The sequence below is a fragment of the Terrapene carolina genome, unplaced genomic scaffold (assembly GCF_002925995.2).
Source record: "Terrapene carolina triunguis isolate 2854851 unplaced genomic scaffold, T_m_triunguis-2.0 Scaffold173, whole genome shotgun sequence".
NCBI lineage: Eukaryota > Metazoa > Chordata > Testudines > Emydidae > Terrapene > Terrapene triunguis.
This window is the reverse complement of record NW_020664524.1, coordinates 2,524,994-2,545,177: the sequence shown is the minus strand read 5'-3', so window position 1 is coordinate 2,545,177 and position 20,184 is coordinate 2,524,994. Positions and strand designations below refer to the sequence as shown.

The 20,184-nt window shown below is 47.2% G+C and overlaps 1 protein-coding gene across 1 annotated transcript in view; it reads right to left on the bottom strand.

Moving 5' to 3' along the window:
- The window catches only part of LOC112102678 (aryl hydrocarbon receptor-like), a 112,339-nt gene extending 96,883 nt beyond the window's left edge, over positions 1-15,456 (bottom strand). The window contains exons 1-2 of the mRNA XM_024194084.1: positions 15,393-15,456; positions 12,897-13,084 (exon numbers count right to left, since the gene is read on the bottom strand). Of these exons, the coding sequence (XP_024049852.1) occupies positions 12,897-13,084; positions 15,393-15,433 (229 nt within the window). The 5' untranslated portion in view covers positions 15,434-15,456. The remainder of the gene's footprint in view (positions 1-12,896; positions 13,085-15,392) is intronic.
- Positions 15,457-20,184: the final 4,728 nt, after the last annotated feature.

Sequence of the window (20,184 nt, the reverse complement as noted above, 5' to 3'; positions counted from 1 at the left end):
GTCCCCTCGGCCATACAAAGGGTTAAGGCGAGGTACCCCGACATTTATACTGAGGCAAACAATTTACATACCACCTTGCATGTTTCATGACATCTGTTTGTTACCTCCCCTTGTTCCTGATATCTCAGACACAATATCCCTATTCATTGTTCTGTCAACCTTATCTTGTACTAGATTGGGGTTTATCTGTGCTAGCCTTCTGAAATATATTTACAGAAATATCTAGTGCCTAGTACACTAGCAGCAACTTTGCCAACGTCATGTACTGGACAGTGAACTTGTGAGTATCTGATTTAATACATGGCCTGACTTTGGTTCACAACCTTTGGTTCAGATCTGAGGTCCTGCACCAAGCCCAGTGCTCCAGGCTATCTCTCTCAACTTCACCCCAGTTCAAGAGGAATGTTGATAAATTGGAGGGGGTTCAGAGAAGCGCTGCAAGAATTATTAAAGAAATAGAAAACCTGATTTATAGTAATAGATTCAAGGAGCTCAATCTATTTAGCTTAACAAAGAGAAGGCTAACAGGTGACTTGATTAGAGTCTATAAGTACCTCTAGGGGGAACAAATATTTAATAATGAGCTCTTCAATTTAGCAAAAAAAAAAAAATCGAACACAATCCAATGGCTGGAAGTTAAAGCTAGACAAATTCAGACTGGACACAAGGCATACATTTTTAAACAGTGAGAGTAAATTAACCACTGGAACAACTTACCAAAGGGTCGTGGTGGATTCTCCATCACTGACCATTTGTTAATCAAGACTGGATGTTCTTCTAAAATATCTGCTCTAGGAACTACGCTGAAAGGAACAAGGCCACTGGAGCAGCTGGAGATGGTGGGGTCTGAGGTGCTACTTCTTTGTATATGTCAGAACCTGGTGGGTGGCAATCTTGACATATTGGTGTCTGGAGACCTGGTTTTGGGGGAAGAGGGAAATGTCAAAGAAAAAGGAGTCAAAACAGTCACCAAGTGAGAGGATAGGAAGGTGCAGATGAGGATTTCAGCAGAAGTGGACTCATGGCTGCTGCTTCAATACGACAGCAATGGGACCAGAAAGATGACTAGATAGACAGAGTGACTCCAGTGCTGCTAACAGCTATGTGGCTAAGATTAGAATCTGGCCCAGGGTGACCAAGAAGAAGAAGACAGATGAGAGCAGAGACCAGAACTGAAGCCGTAGAGGAGTCTTGGGGCAAGGTAGAGTCACTGCCAAAGACAGAGAGTTCTGATAGGTAGGAGTGGAGCTGTGGAAGGAGATGCTAAGATGCTTCTGTAGCTATGGGTCTAGTCCAGGAGGCTGGAGCGTCCCATAGCGTCAAAGGCTGAAATGAGATAGAAGACGGCGAGAGAAAAGTAGTAGAGAGGTGGCAGAGGTAACTGAGCTGCTGATGTCCAGAGCAAGGAAAGGGAGACAGTTCCACACCATTGAGAGGGATGAATGTCAGGAGAAGAGGCAGTTTTCTTACAGGAAGACATAATTGCAAGGATCCTGGGAGCCAAGGGTCAGGGAGAAGATGAAGGAAGGAAAATGAGACCCAAAGATTTGTGTATATGGCAGACAAGGTGCCACCACAAATTAGGACAATTTTAGCCTAAAAGGAAGCCATGATTTCCTTGAACCAAGCCAGGGCAAGGCTGGGAAGGGAGGGCCAGAGAGTGTCCAGAGCAAAGAACCGAGCATCAAGATTGGGAATGGAGGAGAAAGGAGAAGCTACAACTGAGTGACGCCAGGAGAAGAGCAAAAACCAGCGTGAACACCAGGAGCTCACTCCGCTGACATGCGACTCGTGTCCCACTAATTGTTAGCCTATAGTGGGGCTAGACTAGAACACATCAAACAAAACTAGCCCCTTGGTAATTCTCTGACCTCACAGTACAGTGAATCTCATCCTAACTGGGACTAATGTTATTGGAACACTGATCATAGAATATCAGGGTTGGAAGGGACCTCAGGAGGTCATCTAGTCCAACCCCCTGCTCAGAGGAGAGCCAATCCCCAGTCAGATTTTTGCCCTAGATCCCTAAATGGCCCCCTCAAGGATCAAACTCACAACCCTGGGTTGAGCAGGCCAATGCTCAAACCAGTGAGCTATCCCTCTCCCCAAAGGTCATTGGGTCCAGCCCCCTCCCTTCACTAGCAGGACCAAGTACTGATTTTGCCTCAGATCCCTAAGTGGTCCCCTCAAGGATTGAGCTCACAACCCTGGGTTTAGCAGGCCAATGCTCAAACCACTGAGCTAGCGCTCCCCCTCTGATTGGGCTGTGATGGAAAGCCCATGTCACCGCAAATAACGCAAACGACACTCTAATGATGGCTTCTCCCAGACAATGTTTTCCAAAAACGTCAAACATCATAAAGAGCACATAACTTCTATGCTAACCTCTCCATCAAGTCCTTCTTATTACAGGATTTTAGGTTCCAAGAGAAAGCTGTGAAGGTAGCACACGTGGTACATGTTAGCGAAGTGAAAGGCATGTTACACATCTGCTTTTCAGCTGTAGGAGGTCACTTTGGGCTTGTCTCTATGGTGGGTTAGTGCACAGCAAGTTGGAGGGAAAATCTACTATGTTCTACCCTGACATGCACTAACTGGCCATGTGGATTCTGCTACCACGCACTAAAAGTTCTGTAGTAAGTCAAAGTGCACTAGGCAACTGTTAGTGCACGGTAGCAGGGTCCACACAGCCAATTAGTGTGCGGCAGGCTAGCATGCTGTAGATTAACAACCCTGCTTGGCTGCACACTAACTCTCCATATAGACAAGCCCTTAGGCTCTGCCATACCAGCAGCACAACCCCCACTCCCAGCCCTTCTATTTTGGACAAACAGTTCCAATTTACCAGTCGCGCACTTTGAAGTTAGGATATGCCCGGCTTAAATTTGCCTGTGCAACCTTAATTCGGCTCCCTTGTGCACGTGCGTTATGATACAGTCTTTAATTTCATGATCACATACTGTTTTTTCACAGGACCCCTGCTTCATTCAGTGCACAGGATGGATGGTGCTCACTCAATGAGAGGCGATTGAATGGTTTGTTTTATCCCCATTATCCAATGTTCAGCCTCGGGCCTTTTTTCTTTCATGCTATTCAAACCCTACTCTCAAGACAAAATTATTAATTTCTCATGGACTTTCTATGATGTGCATCACTATAGCATCTGAGTGCTTCACAAACAGTCATTTAATTAACACCCCTGTGAGATGGGGGAGGGTCTTATTATCCCCTTTTTGAAGATGGAAACTGAGGTACAAAGCGATGAAAGACAAAAGTATCCGCTAATTTTGGGTGCCAATTGGAGACACCAATTTTCCAGGGCAGCATTCAACTGTCTTAACCCCAAGACCATCCTTGCTCTTCCTGCAAGCCCCTGCCTCATTCATTACACACCTTCCAACTTCAGCAACAAATGAGACAGAGATTATGAATTAATTATGTGCATTATTATAGCACCTAGGATCCCTAGTCATGGACAAGGACCCCACTGTGCTATGCACTGCCCCCCCCAAAACTTTTAATCTAAGTATTAGACAAGAGACAATAGTTGGATACAGACAGACAGGAAACGATGAGACAATATTGGTTGGCATGACAGGCAGTGGTCTCAGCACACCAGCAGCCTAACTGCTGTCAATTTTTTTGTAGACATGAGGGCAGAGTAGAGTTTTGAGGAACCTACAGACAACAGTCTCCTTCATTGCACACCTTGATTCGTTCCCTGAGCAGAACCATCCTGTGCACTGAATGAGGCAGGGGTCCTGTGGAAAAAACAGGATGGAATTCAAGACTGCACCATAACGGATACTGGGGGACAAATTAAAGTTGCAGAGGCAAACTTAATCCTGACATTTCCTGACTTTTGAGTGCATTGATATTCCATCACATTGACACCCACATGGGTCCTGCCACACAGACCTCTGCCACTTGAGCTAATGGAGTACCAGACCTGATCACAGCGGTAGGCTGTCATCTCCTCTGTGGATCAGCACTAGAGGGGGAGAAGACGCTTTGCCAGTGTTTTCAGAAATATATCTCCCAACAGCAGAGGAATGGTGAAACTCAAGGATTTTGTGTTCCAGCCCAAGCTCTGGAGAGGCGTGTGCTCCAGTGGGCACAGACTCTTCTGCCCACTTCCCCCACGCTTACCCTTTCCATTCCATCTTTAAGTCTCTTAGGGAGCTTTGTCATATTTTATCACCCTCCACCAGCTAAAAGTTGTTCTGATTTCCTAGCCTGTTTTCCCCCCTTCCTATTTGCAGCATTAGGCTATTACTCCCTGTTTTGCAATTAAAAGACAATTAAAACAAGCACTGTCTTTTATTTCCTTTACTAGTGGATTTTTCATGGGAAGGGAACGGGGGAGATGCATTGTAGCGGGGTGGTCATCCTGCTCCTGCCCTGAGGGGGTTAAAGCAGCCCTGGAGAGGGCTGTGGTGGAGAAAAGCCAGGCTGATAGGTGGAAGCAGCCACAGCTGGGGCCCCGCCCCAATCAGGCCACAGCTAGCCCTATAAGAGGGCTGAGGGCCAGAGGCTAAAAAACACTCTCTTTCTCTAGCTGTCTGAGAGAGAAGGACCTGGCTGCCTGGGAAGCTGAGGAGGGTACCTAGGGTGGAGCAGTGCTGGAGAAGGGCAGAGGGAGCTGGGGAGCTCCAGCCTAGCAAAGCCTCAGGCTGCAGGCCGAGTTAAGGGCCCACAAAGGGTACTGGGGCTGCAGAGGGACAGAGGCAGCTGGTCCAACCCTACTTGCAAATGATGAGTGTCCATTACAGACTGCAGTCTGCCCCAGTAAGTGGGGCTAGATGATGATTGGCAGTAGCCACTGAGGCAAGGTGGGGAGAGAGGAGTGGGGGTTTCCCCTGGGAGGGGAGACCCAGACTGTGGGTTGCTGTGGTGGGCAGAACCCCTGGGTAAAGGGCACCGGGGTCGGGGAGGGACACGGGGGCCAGCGGCAGGCTAGACATCAACCGGCAGAGGGCGCTCCGGAGCTGGAAAAGAGCTAATTCCCTGGACAACCAGCAGGAGGCGTTGCGCCGGTGAGTCGTCACTGCGCCGGTGAGTCGTCGCCCTGCCACATGCACGCTTCACCTTGGAATCCGGCTCTCCCTAACTGTTTTCTAGCTTATTGGAAACAGCCCTACAGAAAGGCTGAGCCCTCGCCAAACAAAAGCTACAATAAATTTTAGCTTTTTGTTTTTAAATACTCTTTTATGGGCGGCGGTGATAGGGCAGTTCCGTAATTTGTGGTCAGTGGCTCCCCACAAATTGCAAGCAGCAAGCCCCAGAGCTCTTGAAACTAGTGAGAGCCTGTTGAAAATGAAAGCCCTGTATAACGCTGAACAGTTTTTTTAGAAAAAGGAAATCTCTGTTTTTGTTGCATGGAAATAAAGTTCAATTTGTTACCCAATGGAAGCGGCTGGCATCTGTAACAAGCCACAGGGCATAGTTATTAGCTGATGTATGATCTAGGAGGAAAACCCAGTGCTCACACTGAGTTTGCATGTCTATATGTGTACAAAATGTGAATTACATAGTGTATGAATTTTTATTAGACTCAAGTTGTATGTGCAGCATCATACTTGTAACAGGCTGGCTCATCCCTTAAGGGCTGGAGGGTCTGGGGCTAGCCAACCCAGAGTACAAAAGAGGCATGCCAGGGTTGGATCAGTTAATTCACTGTGAAGGGCAGCAGGTGGCTGTAGTGAAGGGGAAAGCCCAGGAAGCTGCAGGGAAAGAGAAAGGTCCTACAGGCAAGACCCTGATGCTAGGGGGTTAGAAGCCAAAACCTGAGTCTCCAGCCAGGCAGGGCCTGGGGGTGGCCGGTCAAAGAAGGAAAGGCCCTGGGCAGGAAGGCCAGGGAGCAGGGTGAATTAGAGACTGCTGGGAATAAGCAAGCTCCAGTAGAAAGCCCTTGGAGGTGGGGTTTCCCTACTGAGACTGTAGGCAGGAAAGGCCTGGGAGTGACCCAGCAAGAGGGGAAAACTGATGGACTGTGTTTGGGGACTTGGAGATAGGAGGCCTACGTAAAAGGGTTGACACCCGTCCGGTTTTCACCCAGACAGTCCAGGTGTCAGCTTGTATGTCTGGGTGCCATTTGACAAGCCCTGATGTCTGTTTTTTTTTTATCTAAGGGGGAAGAGCTGGAGCAAGGGGCGGGGCCTCGGGGGTCCTGTTACCAGCCATTAGAAACATAGCAACCCTACTACGTGACCATCTGAAACCAGTGGCAGTGCGTGATTCAGTCTTGCGTATACCAATCCAGGTGATCTCCAAGTAGTCAGAGAGGGTACTGAGATTACGTATGTGATCCTCGAAGACCTGTGTGTATTTCACGGCTTCAACACGATCCTCAGACAAATGCTGGATATTGTACCGTTGGTGAACTTCAGGCTTGCGCAGAGTTGGAAAAGAGAGTGAAAGATGAACAACTAGTCTAAGGTCTGAGTATGCTGGTGCTTCTGTGCTGCCAAAGACCCGGTGAGATTTCACTATGGAGCAATTTCTGACAAGGATGTGATCAATTTCTTTCATGGCATGTCCACTCCAACTCCAACAGTGGTTATTGTGGCACCTAAAACCAGGCGCTCATAACAGACAAGCCCTCAGTGGCACACAAGGTCAGAAGCCGAGTGGTGCTGGCATTTGGAAACCCATCACAGTTTCATACCCAGTTTGATGCAGCACTGAAATCTCCAAGCAGTAGCAGCGTGTCATGTGGCAGAGTAGAATGGATTTTTGCTGCTAGCTGGTGGCCAATATGCCCAACAGCCCAGTAATGCACATGTATAATGAAGAGATAGTTATGGTGTCCTTTTCTGCAGCTGATGCATAGTCTGTTGGCATGAAGGCCACAAGGACAAGATGGCAATTAAGCCAAGCACAAAATAAGCATGGAGAAAGGGGGTTCCACATGGTTAAAGTCTGTTCTAGAGGCTGTTTCATGACAAGTGCCACACCTCAAGTCTGGTGGGGACCACCAAAGTGGAGGAAGGTTGCTCCTTCCACAGCAACAGGATTGCTTTGCAAGCCTCCGCAACGCCGGCGATTACGATCTTGTAGCAAGCAAGTTCTTTGACAAGAGCTATCTTGCAGCCAGTGCTGTTCAGTGTGAACACATTCCCTGTGGCGAGACGGAACATGACTAAGGTCTGGTTTGGACTTCCCGGAAGTTGGCGTTATCAGGGCTGTGCTTTCCCTGAGAGGGGTTTAGGTCACACCCGTCCTGCGCGTGCAGAACATTTCCATCCTCTAGGAGTTGGCAGTAGCAGGGGCGCTACTGGTGCTGTTGTCATGGGCAGAGCTGATTGCCCCTTCATTTCATTTTTCTTCCTTAGGACTGGGGAGGCGCAGTGGGTGTCTTGTTTTTGGACCATCCCCCTCCCCAGGAACTCTTCTGACAGATGCTGTTGGTTTCTTAGGGCCTGGATAGCCTTTTCAAAGATCTAGGTGTTCTCCTCCCTGTGCGGTCCACACATCCACAGTCGCAGATCAACCACAGTCACCACCGTTGGGGAACTTGGCCCACATTCACTGGATCCATTGTTGGCCATCACTCCTTACCCTGAGCAGGGACCCTTATTGGGTGCCACCAACAGGGGCCAGTCAGATCCAAGGCTCACATGGGGAGTGACGACCACATCCTGAAGCAGAGCAGCTTATGCTACTACTAACCACTACCCTTGCTGTATAGAACCCCCTTAAATGTACAGACAGAGTTTTGCTACACACTATTGATTTCAATGGGAATAGGGCTAGATCCAAAGTCAAAAACTAGCATCCACAGTCTTCGGCCAAGATCAGACGTTGAACAGACCCAAATCCAAGAGCACAAGAAAAACACAAGGGTAGGGAGCTTAATGTCACATTATCTCATTTAATATAAATAACATTACTTGTAAGAGTCTGTACGTAAGTGTACATAATCTAGACTAATAATAAAAGTAGGTAATACTGGGCTTGTATGGGTCAGCACACACTTTAGACGTGCATTGAGGTAAGCTAAGAGAAGCTTAATGCTTGTGAAAATGAAAATATGGAAACTAGAAATGTTTCACTGCACAAGGCAGTCTCAGTATGATCTTTAGGACGAGCGCATAAAACCAGAGTACAAGAGTCTTCACAAACAAACCACACTGCAGTTGAGCTGAATCTGATCAGAGCTAATGAATAACGCTGGAAAACTCTTCAAATATGGATTCTTTAAGTTGCTCAAAAGTACTTGCTGCAGCAATGTCCAAAGCTAACTGTTTAATACAAAACATTGTAAAGGCTACAGGACTAATTAAGAAACACATCTCTAGGTTTGTGGTAGCACTTTCATCTCTAAGGATTTGTGTTTCCTTAATGCTGATTTAATCTGACTGAGCCAGTCACATAACCGAGGATGCTGCCTCAAACTAAGCTGTTGTCTTTATGGAGGGAAGTATAGTCCTAAAACCCCAGGTGCTCTTCAAAGTATACTATTTTATGCTTAGCATTTTGAATGCTAGCAGCTAAAAAACAAATTAAATTCCAGTACGGGGGGACACAAAAATATATTAGGAACCTTAAGCAAGGCATTTTATGTTTTTGGTTTTTTTTAATGCAAATATAGAGAGGCCAATATGCCCAAATGCACCAGGAATGTAAAAACTGGGATTCATAGATTCTAGGGCTGGAAGGGACCTCGAGAGATCATCGAGTCCAGTCCCCTGCCCTCAAGGCAGGACCAAATACTGTCTAAACCATCCCTGATAGACATTTATCTAACCTACTCTTAAATATCTCCAGAGATGGAGATTCCACAACCTCCCTAGGAAATTTATTCCAGTGTTTAACCACCCTGACAGTTAGGAACTTTTTCCTAATGTCCAACCTAAACCTCCCTTGCTGCAGTTTAAGCCCATTGCTTCTTGTTCTGTCCTTAGAGGCTAAGATGAACAAGTTTTCTCCCTCCTCCTTATGACACCCTTTTAGATACCTGAAAACTGCTATCATGTCCCCTCTCAGTCTTCTCTTTTCCAAACTAAACAAACCCAATTCTTTCAGCCTTCCTTCATAGGTCATGTTCTCTAGATCTTTAATCATTCTTGTTGCTCGTCTCTGGACCTTCTCCAATTTCTTCACATCTTTCTTGAAGTGCGGTGCCCAGAACTGGACACAATACTCCAGGTGAGGCCTAACCAGTGCAGAGCAGAGTGGAAGAATGACTTCTCGTGTCTTGCTCACAACACACCTGTTAATGCATCCCAGAATCATGTTTGCTTTTTTTGCAACAGCATCACACTGTTGACTCATATTTAGCTTGTGGTCCACTATAACCCCTAGACAGGGCCCCCCAGAGGATTCAGGGGGCCTGGGGCAAAGCGGGGGAGCTGCGGCGCTTGTACTCACCCGGCGGTGGTCCGGGTCTTTGGCGGCATTTCGGCGGCGGGGGGGCCCTTCAGTCACTCCGCATCTTCAGCAGCACTGAAGGATCCCCTGCTGCCGAAGACCCGGACCACCGCTGGGCCAGGGTTTGTGGGGCCCCTGCGGGGCCCGGGGCAAGTTGCCCCACTTGCCCCCCCCTCTGGGCGGCCCTGCCTCTAGGTCCCTTTCTGCCATACTTCTTCCTAGACAGTCTCTTCCCATTCTGTATGTCTGAAACTGATTGTTCCTTCCTAAGTGGAGCATTTTGCATTTATCTTTATTAAACTTCATCCTGTTTACCTCAGACCATTTCTCTAATTTGTCCAGATCATTTTGAATTATTTCAGAAATGTAAAATGAACAGGTAATTATACAAGTTCCTGGGTGTCTATAACCCATGAAGTGCACACTATCCCCATGACATAGACTGTTGTCTTCTCCTTCCAAATTCAATTTCTGCAGTATCTTGGCAGAATTTCTTTTGAAATTCTTAGACAAGGAGTGTCTAAGCATTGTAACTTAAGTTTTGATTCTTTGTGACAAGACCAGCCATTTTAAGGCTAAAGGTTTAAAGGGTGGCTCCCATGCCTCCATTTTATAAATTCTTTAAGCTGCGATTTTTAAATTATTAATGCTTCAAGAGAATGCAAAGCCCGCACTGCACCACTGATTTTCAGCAGACATCATCAGCTCACTGTCAAAACAAGCAATTTTTCCTGCAATATGAAAACCTTTCCATAACACAACCCAAACCAAGTTATATTTCTCTAAATCTGTTGCCATTATTTCAGAGAGTAAGAGGATTATAATAGAGGTGGAAAACCTCCGAAGATCTGAATTTCTTCTACAATGCTGCTGCTAAAAAATGTTGCATTTGATATGTTCAGTACAGTGAGGGCTCACATATAGGAACTATTTAATAATGAAAATGTGAAGTTAAAAATAAAATAGAAATAGTTATCAACTCAATGTCAACTGATTTGGCACTGCAGAGTAAAATACCTGCTTTCTAATAACATCAGCTTTTCATTTCACCAGCCTGCCCATTCTTATAAGCACTGTATCATGTTTAAAGCAGATTTATAACAGAGCAAAACTAAATGGAATTCAAATAAAAATTCTTGCAAATGTTTCTATAGTAAGTCAAATGAGTATCGTTTTCAAACTGATGCTGTTTGTATAGAAAAAGTCTAACCAAAGTCTAAATATAAAAACAGACATACTGGGTCACACCAATGGTCCATCTAGCCCAGTATTCTGTCTTCCCACAGTGGCCAATGTTACATGCTTCAGAGGGAAAAAAAACCCAAACAGGGCAATTATCAAGTGATCCATCCTCCGTTTTCCAGTCCCAGCATCTGGCAGTCAGAGTTTGAGGGACAAGAATGGAATATATTAATGTTATATTACAATGGCATGATAGATGAATTCTTTAACATATTTTAAAATATCTTTAATTCGATTGTAACAATATCAAATGATATTACCTCCCCCACCTTGACTCTCTTATATCCTGGGGCCAACACAGCTAGGACAACACTGCTCAATTAGATGCATCCTGAGCACTGAGGTCTGGTATTATTAGTCTGTTATCTAGGCTTCATAATAGATTTGATTCCTCTCGTTCCAGTATATGTATTCTGAATGGGAACAGATTCTGCTCCTCTGAGCTCTTCGGCTCAAGAGATAAAAATTAGTACTGAAAAGTAAGAAGGGGACAAGCCCAGTTTGGAGACTATTGTGGCAGGAGATGTCATTATACTGCAAGAAACAGGGAGCGCTTCTCTCGCCAAAATTAAATCAAACTAAAACACATCCGCTACTGGAGCTAACTGATTTTAGACAAGATTCCAGGTGCCATGTTTCAAATAAAAGGCTGAATACAGAACAGATATAAGAGATCTGATGGAAGAGACCTGCTCGGTCTTCTGGGACTTCTACTTTCCAATGCAGGAAAAAGTAGCACCAGATAAGCATGAAGCAATGCTTCAGTTTCAGAGGGCTTTTTACCGTCCCGGTGGCTTCCCTTAATATGAGTGTGACGTGGCAGATCCACATTACACTGTGTTGGTGGTTAAAAACCGTTTTAATGTCTGCAGGTGTGGGGGCGAGTGAAAGGTGCTGGCAACATGCTGGAATCAGATTCTCACAATAACCAGTCCCTTATGCAATGAAAAGATCTTCCTCTGCCGGCATGTTAACACACAGGGTGAGATTTCCCTGCAGCACACACCTTGCTGGTTCTGTTGCAGAGCTGAAGGGAACATGGTGTTGTGATGGGTTGGGTCACAGAAACCCCCTTTGGGACTGCCACCTGATGTGCTTTGACTACCTCTGAGTCTTCCCTGCCAGCTTAGGACTTCAGCGCCCTGCCTGGTTTGAGCCAGACAAGTTTGCCTGCTACAAACCCAGACCCAGGTCTGAATCACATACCCCAAAAGCTGCAGGCTTAACTGAAAACAGCTTAAAAAGTGTTCCTGTCTCCAACACTCAGATGCCCAGCTCCCAGTGGGGTCCAAACCCCAAATAAATCCGTTTTACCCTGTATAAAACTTATACAGGGTAAACTCATAAATTGTTCGCCCTCTATAACACTGATAGAGAGATATGCACAGCTGTTTCCCCCTCCCCCCCCCCAGGTATTAATACATATTCTGGGTTAATTAATAAGTAAAAGGTTATTTTATTAAATACAAAAAGTAGGATTTAAATGGTTCCAAGTAATAACAGACAGAAGAAAGTGAATTACCAAGCAAAATAAAATAAAACACGCAAGTCTATGCCTAATACAGTAAGAAAACTGAATACAGATAAAATCTCACCCTCAGAGATGTTTCAATAAGCTTCTATCACAGACTGGATGCCTTCCTAGTCTGGGCACAATTCTTTCCCCTGGTACAGCCCTTGTTCCAGCTTAGGTGGTAGCCAGGGGATTTCTAACGACTGTAGCCCTTTTTGTTCTGTTCCACCCACTTAAATATCTTTTGCATAAGGCGGGAATCCTTTGCCCCTCTCTGGGTTCCCACCCCTCCTTCTCAATGGAAAAGCACCAGTTTAAAGATGGATTCCAGTTCAGGTGCCATGATCACATGTCACTGCAAAACTTCATTACCCATTTGCCAGCACACACGTATACAGGGAGACTTACAAGTAAAACAAAGCCATCTGCAGACAATTGTCCTGGTTAATGGGAGCCATCAAGATTCCAAACCACCATTAATGGCCCACACTTTGCATAATTACAATAGGCCCTCAGAGTTATATTTCATATTTCTAGTTTGAGATACAAGAATGATACATTTATACAAATAGGATGACCACACTCAGTAGATTATAAACTTTGTAATGATACCTTACAAGAGACCTTTTGCATGAAGCATATTCCAGTTACATTATATTCACACTCATTAGCATATTTTCATAAAATCATATAGGGTGCAACGTCACAGGTGTATTTAATGGGAAAGGGCCCACTCCAGTCTCCCACCCTCCCCCCAGTTTGCTCTTACTGTTGAAGAAGTTCTTGGCCCTGAGATAGCTGACGCTGAGGCGCAGGATGGAGAGTTTATCCAGGGTAGAGATGACCTCCTCAGGGAAAGGCAACAAGCTAGCCAGCCGCTCCAGCTCCGAGTTCAGCCGATCCCTATGGCGCTTGGAGGGGTTCGACTTCACACCTTCTGGGGGCGGCGGCTTCACTCTGCCAGGGGGAGGAGCAAAGGGAGACACATCACAAACACACCTGTGCCCAGGGAGAGGGTGGTCCTCTGCAGAGTTCTCCAGCACATAGCAAGGGTGAGAGAGGGGGCTATGAGGACTGGCTGCCGACCTCTACTCTTGATTTCTTAACAGAATGGGAGCTCTTACTTCAACCCCTTATTCATTCCTGCTATTAATACGCTTCTAGCACCATGCACCCTGATCCCCAGATGAATAACATATGGCCCCTGCCCCCGAGCGCTTGCAATTAACTCCTTTGCCTCAAAACAAGAATGAACTGCAGCTGTTCTTCATGATCCCAGTCAAAGACCTGCCAAGGGCAGCGGGAGGGCAGGGACTTCAGCAGATGTTACTGAGCATGCTCAGTCAGTGTGAGCACACTCAGTACAAGCCAAGCAGCAACTGGGGGCGGGGGGCACATGATCTTGCATGCACCCCTCCACACACACACATCGCCTCTGATTCCAGTTGTTCCTGCCATCATGTTACCAGACTTCCCAACCCTAACAATGGCCTTTGTCGGTCACTTGCCTTTCATTTACCTATGCAAAGGGCCATGCCACTTTTTCCAAGGACATTTATCTGTTTCATTTTAAACAAACGAATCCAGGTTCAAGAGGACACTTGCTCAATGCATGAGGTCAGGCGCCCTGCTTGCTTGCCTCCTAAATCTACTCTAGAAGTTTTACGACTTTGAACCTCTTCCCTTCCATATTTTAGCCTGCTCTTGTGGCTGCAAGGAAGCAAGTGTGAGAATGTCACAGACTTTAGCCAGGCAATCCTGGGTCACGGAGTTCCAGCCATTCAGAGTTTATACTGGTCAAAAAGGCTTCATATTTTTAATGTATTTTAAAGATTTCTACCCAGCACTTTAACCAAACTTTTTAACTGAGTATTAAAATTGACCATTCATCCCAATGAACAGATGCAAATCAACAGGCAAACCATTTGTGCCTGTTAAATTAATAATTAGCTCATACTACATGATAACCAGCCCTTTATTTTAACTGCACTGCCATTTTAGTAAATTGTGTCTCTTGTACCTATTCCCTAACCATGAAGAAAAGCAAAATATGAAAATAGTTTTGGATGGTGCACATCTGGGTAGAAAGCACAGACCTGAAGATGTACCACATTATTTTATCAATAGTAATAAAATAATTCAGTGTGAACACTAGAAAAGGCAAGGGATAATCTGAAACCCACACACTCCAATTATAAAAAGAACATTTGTCTTTTTTTTAAAAAAATCTATAAAATAACTAAGGCACCTCTTTTAATTCCAAATATCTGCCATGGTCACTTCTTTTAGGGCATGTTCACAGGATCTGAACTGGTCTAGCCAAGCAAGGGGGCACCGTAATTAATCTTTGAGAAGGTTATCAACTAAAACTAGGTCAGCCGGTGAAAGGACAACTATTGTTCACGAGTATCTTTTTCAAATGGAGGCTACTAATGATTTAAACAGAGTTCTTTATCAGAACATGCCCCATGTGAAGTCTTTGAAACCTTTATATAGAACTTCCCAGACCAACAGTGGATGACAGCTCTAGCCTATCTCGTATTGAAGAAGCGGCATATGGTGCAATAGCCATGCACTGACCATCCCCCTGATGCAAATGCACGCAGACCATAGATGGTGCATATGTTTTCAACAAATATCCTGCATAGGTTCTCATGAAAAGGGGTTTTTTTAAGGAAGGGAAGGAGTTCATTGGCACCATTTTACCAAGGCAATTTCACCTTGCTGGCATTGCATCACAGCGCCTCACTAGCCTCAAACTTTGGCTTTTCCTCCTTGGCAAGGAGGAACATCCGCAGCTGGGAAATACACAGAGAAATCTAGTTTCAACCGCTGCCCAGTGGAAATCCGTAGCAGCAGAGCTAGGGAATGAACGAAGGGTTTCAAGAAAAAGAAAAAAGAAAAAGAAAAAAAAAAGAAGAAGAAGAAGAAGGCGGCGGGGGAACGCGGCACGGGGGGGGGGGGGGCGCGGCGGGGGGGGGGGCGCGGGCAGCCGCGGGGCAGGCACTGGGGGCAGAGACCTTTGGCAGGCGGGTTGGACTCATTCTCCCCGCGAACCCAACACTTGCTCTGTCAAGTTTTGGGAGCTAAAAGGGCAAAGTGCCGCCTGGGGAGCAATACCACCTCCCCCACCCCCCTCCCCGCACGTGCACCCCAGCTCCAGACACCCACCGCCCCCCCTGCGCTGCTGCCCCCGAGGCAGAGCTCCCCGCCAGGAGGCCAAGCCAGCGCGGCAGGTTCGAGCCCCCCGCCGCTCCTCACTTACGTCCTCTGCACCGGCTTCCTCCTCTTGCGCCCCGCGTACATTGTCCCGGCTCCTCGGGGGCCGCCTGCCGGCTCAGCGCAGGAGGAGCGGGGGACCAGGCCACTCGGGGCAGCAGCCGGCCGCGCCTGGCTCAGCGCGCTGCGCCCAGGGCGCATCGGGGCCGTGCCAGCCGGGGGCGCATCTTCTCCACGCCCGGCTGCTGCTGAGCTCCGAGCCGCTGGCCCGCGGGCAAGGCAGCCCTAGCTCCGGGGCACCGCAGCCGCTTCTGGCCGGGCCGGGACTTCGGGGCTGCTCATCGCTGGGCAGGGCGCAGTCACGACCGCTGCCGCCGGGCTGCAAAGCTCCCTCGCCAACCAGCCAGCCCCGCTTCTGCCGCTGCTCCAGGCAGCCCAGCCCGGCGCCCCCCTCCCGGCGGCTAGCGCACCCAGCCGCCGCAGCAGCACCTTAGGCGACCCCCGGTAGGCCAATGGGAGCGAGGGGAGAGCCGGACGCCGGGCATCTCCTGGGAGCCGGGCTGCGCCTCCCTCTCCGCTGGGCGGGAGAGGAGGAGGAGGGATGAAGGCGGCTCCGGCTGAGTGAAGCCTCCAGGCTTGGCTGCTGTGGGCGCAGACGGGTCGAGGTTGGAGCAGGTGCCTTGCTGCGCTGGGGCTGCGGGGGTAAGAGCAAAGCCCCAGCGCAACCAGGCTAGGAGAGGAGACTGGCTTGCCACTGAAAGGCCCTGGAAGGGCTGGTTGCCAGCTGAGCCCCGGCCACACACACTTGTGCCAGGCGAGAGCTGGAAAAAAGGCAAACCAGCCAACTGCAAATAATGCCCCTGGCTGAGCGCTGTGTTAGGACTGAATGCAAGACTGCTTTTTCATAGCCACAGGGACCACTGTGACCAGCTCGTCTGACCTCCAGCATGGCACAGCCCACAGCCCTGCCCCAACATCATTCCTCCAGCAGCCTTGATTTAACAATTGTCAGTGATGAAGAAGCCACCACCGCTCTGGTCAGCTGGTGCAGCAGTTAATTACTCTCACTGTTAAAAATGTACACCTTACTTCCAGTCCAAATTTGTCCAGCTTCAACTTCCAGACCTTGGATCATGTTAGACCCTTCTCTGCTAAGTTGGAGAGCCCATTAGCCAATATTTGTTCCCCATGGAGCTAGTTATTGACTGTGATCAAGTCACCCCTCCACCACCTCTTGTTAAACTAAATAGATTGAACTCCTTGAATTTGTCACCGGAAGGCAGGTTTTCTAAGCCTTGTGGCTCTTTTCTGAATCCTCTCCACACCAGATCTGGACCAAGTATTCCAGCAGCCATATATAGAGGTAAAATAACCTCTCTACTCCTACTCAAGATTCCTTAATTTATTCACCCCGGGCTTGCATTAGCCTTTTTGGCCAGAGTATTGCACTGGACTGTCATGTTCAATTATCCACCCATATGTTTTTTCAGAGTCCCTGCTTCCCAGGATAGAGACCCCCATCCTGTAAGTATGGCCGACATTCTTTTCCCCTAGATGTATACATTTACACAGAGCGGTGTTAAAACACATGCTGTTTGCGTGCGCCCAGTTGGCCAAGCTGTCCAGATGGCTCTGTATTAGAGACTTCTTCTCTTCATTGCTTGAACTGAAAGCACAGTCCTTCGTTGCTTGTGCAAAAGGACCCAGCTTGAAAGTCCCAGGAATGTTTTGGTTTTCAAGACATTTCACAAAATATTATTTTGAAAAAATGATTTTTTTTTCATTTCCCCTCTCTCCACCTTTTCACCACTGAGTGCAATAAACTTAATAATGTCCAGGCAATATCCCTCCAACTTTTTCCTTCTTCCTCTCTAACTTTTCAAACCTTCTCCAACTTTGGAAAAGTTGCAAGAGAGCAAAAGAAAAAAAAACTTTTAAAAACATTCTCAACTTTTGCAAACCCTGCAGCCTTGATCTAGCCCCCTTGTACATAATTTTTTCACAGGACCCCAGACTCCACAGTTTGGGAGCTGAATTAAGGTTGCCTGGGCAACTATAAATCTGGCATCTCCCCAACTTTTTCATACTTAATTTTGAAACCTGAGTAATATTCTTCGTATGTAGTCCTTGTGTGTAATTTGTGTATATATTCAGTTTTGGGACAAGCACCCAAAGACTGGTGTAGGTGCTTATGATCCAACTGAAACAGAAAAATAAAGGGAAAAAATGCATTGCAAAAACATTTTGACCATCCTGTAGTGGAACAAAGCCGTTGATGGGCTGTCATCTTTGTGACGTGCACTTATGAAGGACATGCTTGATCCAAAGTGCATCAAAGTCAGTAGAGAGACTTCCAATGACTTTAGCAGGCTTTGGATCATCATCATTCTATTCCAGAACCCCACTTTGAACAGCATACTTATTTATGCAATTACTGAAGATTCAGTACACGTCCCAGTGCACACCTGTACAGACATCAGCACCTGTAATACACACCTTAGAGCTACTGCTCCTTTCCACCTTTCCCCCACCCTCCCTTCCTGAAGGAGAAACTCTCTGCACCAATAGCAAGCAAATCCCATGGCTGGCAGAGATGTTCATGCTAGGAGTGGTGACTCCCCCACAGACCGGCTATGTCAATTCTGCAGCTTCGTCTGACTTGACAATGAATCCCTGTTCTGAGTATCTCCCTCAATATTTTGATCAGCTGGAGCAAAAATCTTTCTGGTGTCACTTTCCTGGTGCTTGAATTCAATTTACAGCTTTCTCTAGCGACCACATTTGAAAATTGTGCCTTTAAAAAAGAAAACCAATAATGCCTTAAACATCTCAACATATCACATTTTGCTCTCTAAATCCTTCCCCTTAAGAGGGGAAATATTTAGTTTTGCAACAGACATAAAACATTATATTATGTGATATACTGTACCTTGTGGTAACTTGCTAAATTGTCTGACTTTGCCTTTACATCATTTCCCACCTCTCAGTATCATCAGCAGCACAATCTGGTAAGAAGCAACAGAGGGTCCTGTGGCACCTTTAAGACTAACAGAAGTATTGGGAGCATAAGCTTTTGTGGGTAAGAACCTCACTTCTTCAGATGCAAGTAATGGAAATCTCCAGAGGCAGGTATAAATCAGTTTGGAGATAACGAGGTTAGTTCAATCAGGGAGGGTGAGGTGCTCTGCTAGCAGTTGAGGTGTGAACACCAAGGGAGGAGAAACTGCTTCTGTAGTTGGATAGCCATTCACAGTCTTTGTTTAATCCTGATCTGATGGTGTCAATTTTGCAAATGAACTGGAGCTCAGAACTCCACTGGCCATCACCTACAGTCCTCAGCTTAAACCTCTCCAACACATCATCAGTGATCTACAACCCATCCTGGATAATGATCCCTCACTTTCACAGACCTTGGGAGGCAGGCCAGTCCTCGCCCACAGACAACCCGCCAACCTTAAGCATATTCTCACCAGCAACCATGCACCGCACCATAACAAGTCTAACTCAGGAACCAACCCATGCAACAAACCTCGATGCCAACTCTGCCCACATATCTACACCAGCAACACCATCACAGGACCTAGCCAGATCAGCTACAACATCACCGGCTCATTCACCTGCATGTCCACCAATGTTATATATGCCATCATGTGCCAGCAATGCCCCTCTGCTATGTACATTGGCCAAACTGGACAGTCACTACTTAAAAGGATAAATGGACACAAGTCAGATATCGGGAATGGCAATATACAAAAACCTGTAGGAGAACACTTCAACCTCCCTGGCCACATAATAGCAGATGTAAAGGTAGCCATCTTACAGCAAAAAAACTTCAGGACCAGATTCCAAAGAGAAATTGCTGAGCTCCAGTTCATTTGCAAATTTGACACCATCAGATCAGGATTAAACAAAGACTGTGAATGGCTATCCAACTACAGAAGCAGTTTCTCCTCCCTTGGTGTTCACACCTCTACTGCTAGCAGAGCACCTCACCCTCCCTGATTGAACTAACCTCGTTATCTCCACACTGATTTATACCTGCCTCTGGAGATTTCCATTACTTGCATCTGAAGAAGTGAGGTTCTTACCCACAAAAGCTTATGCTCCCAATACTTCTGTTAGTCTTAAAGGTGCCACAGGACCCTCTGTTGCTTTTCACAGATTCAGACTAACACGGCTACCCCTCTGATACAATCTGGTAAGGACAGTTGAGGAGTGAAATGTTTAGAATCAAATAATTGTAGAGATAAGACCAAGGGTACATCTACACTACCCGCCAGATCGGCGGGTAGTGATTGATCTATTGGGGATCGATTTATCGCATCTAGTGTAGACACGATAAAATCGATCCCCGATAGCTCTGCCGTCGACTCCAGAACTCCACTGCAGCGAGAGGCAGAAGTGGAGTCGATGGGGGAGCGGCAGCGGTCGACTCGCCGCTGTCCTCACGGCCAGGTAAATCGACCTAAGATACGCCGTTGCGTACCTTAGGTTGACCCCCACCCCAGTGTAGTCCTAGCCCAAGAAAGCCACACTGTTTAGATTCCAGTGCATTGTAGCGCTGGATAACGAGAACGGATACTAGGGACTGTGTTTAGTAGAACCTGTGCCATAGCGTTCAGTGCCTTCAGGGGCGGCTCCAGGCACCAGCGCACCAAGCGCCTGCCTGGGGCGGCAAGCCGCGGGGGGCGGCCTGCCAGTCGCCGTGAGGGCGGCAGTCAGGCTGCCTTCAGTGGCATGCCTGCGGGAGGTCCGCCGGTCCCGCAGCTTCGGCGGCAATTCGGCGGCGGGTACGCCGAAGCTGCGGGACCAGCGGACCTCCCGCAGGCATGCTGCCG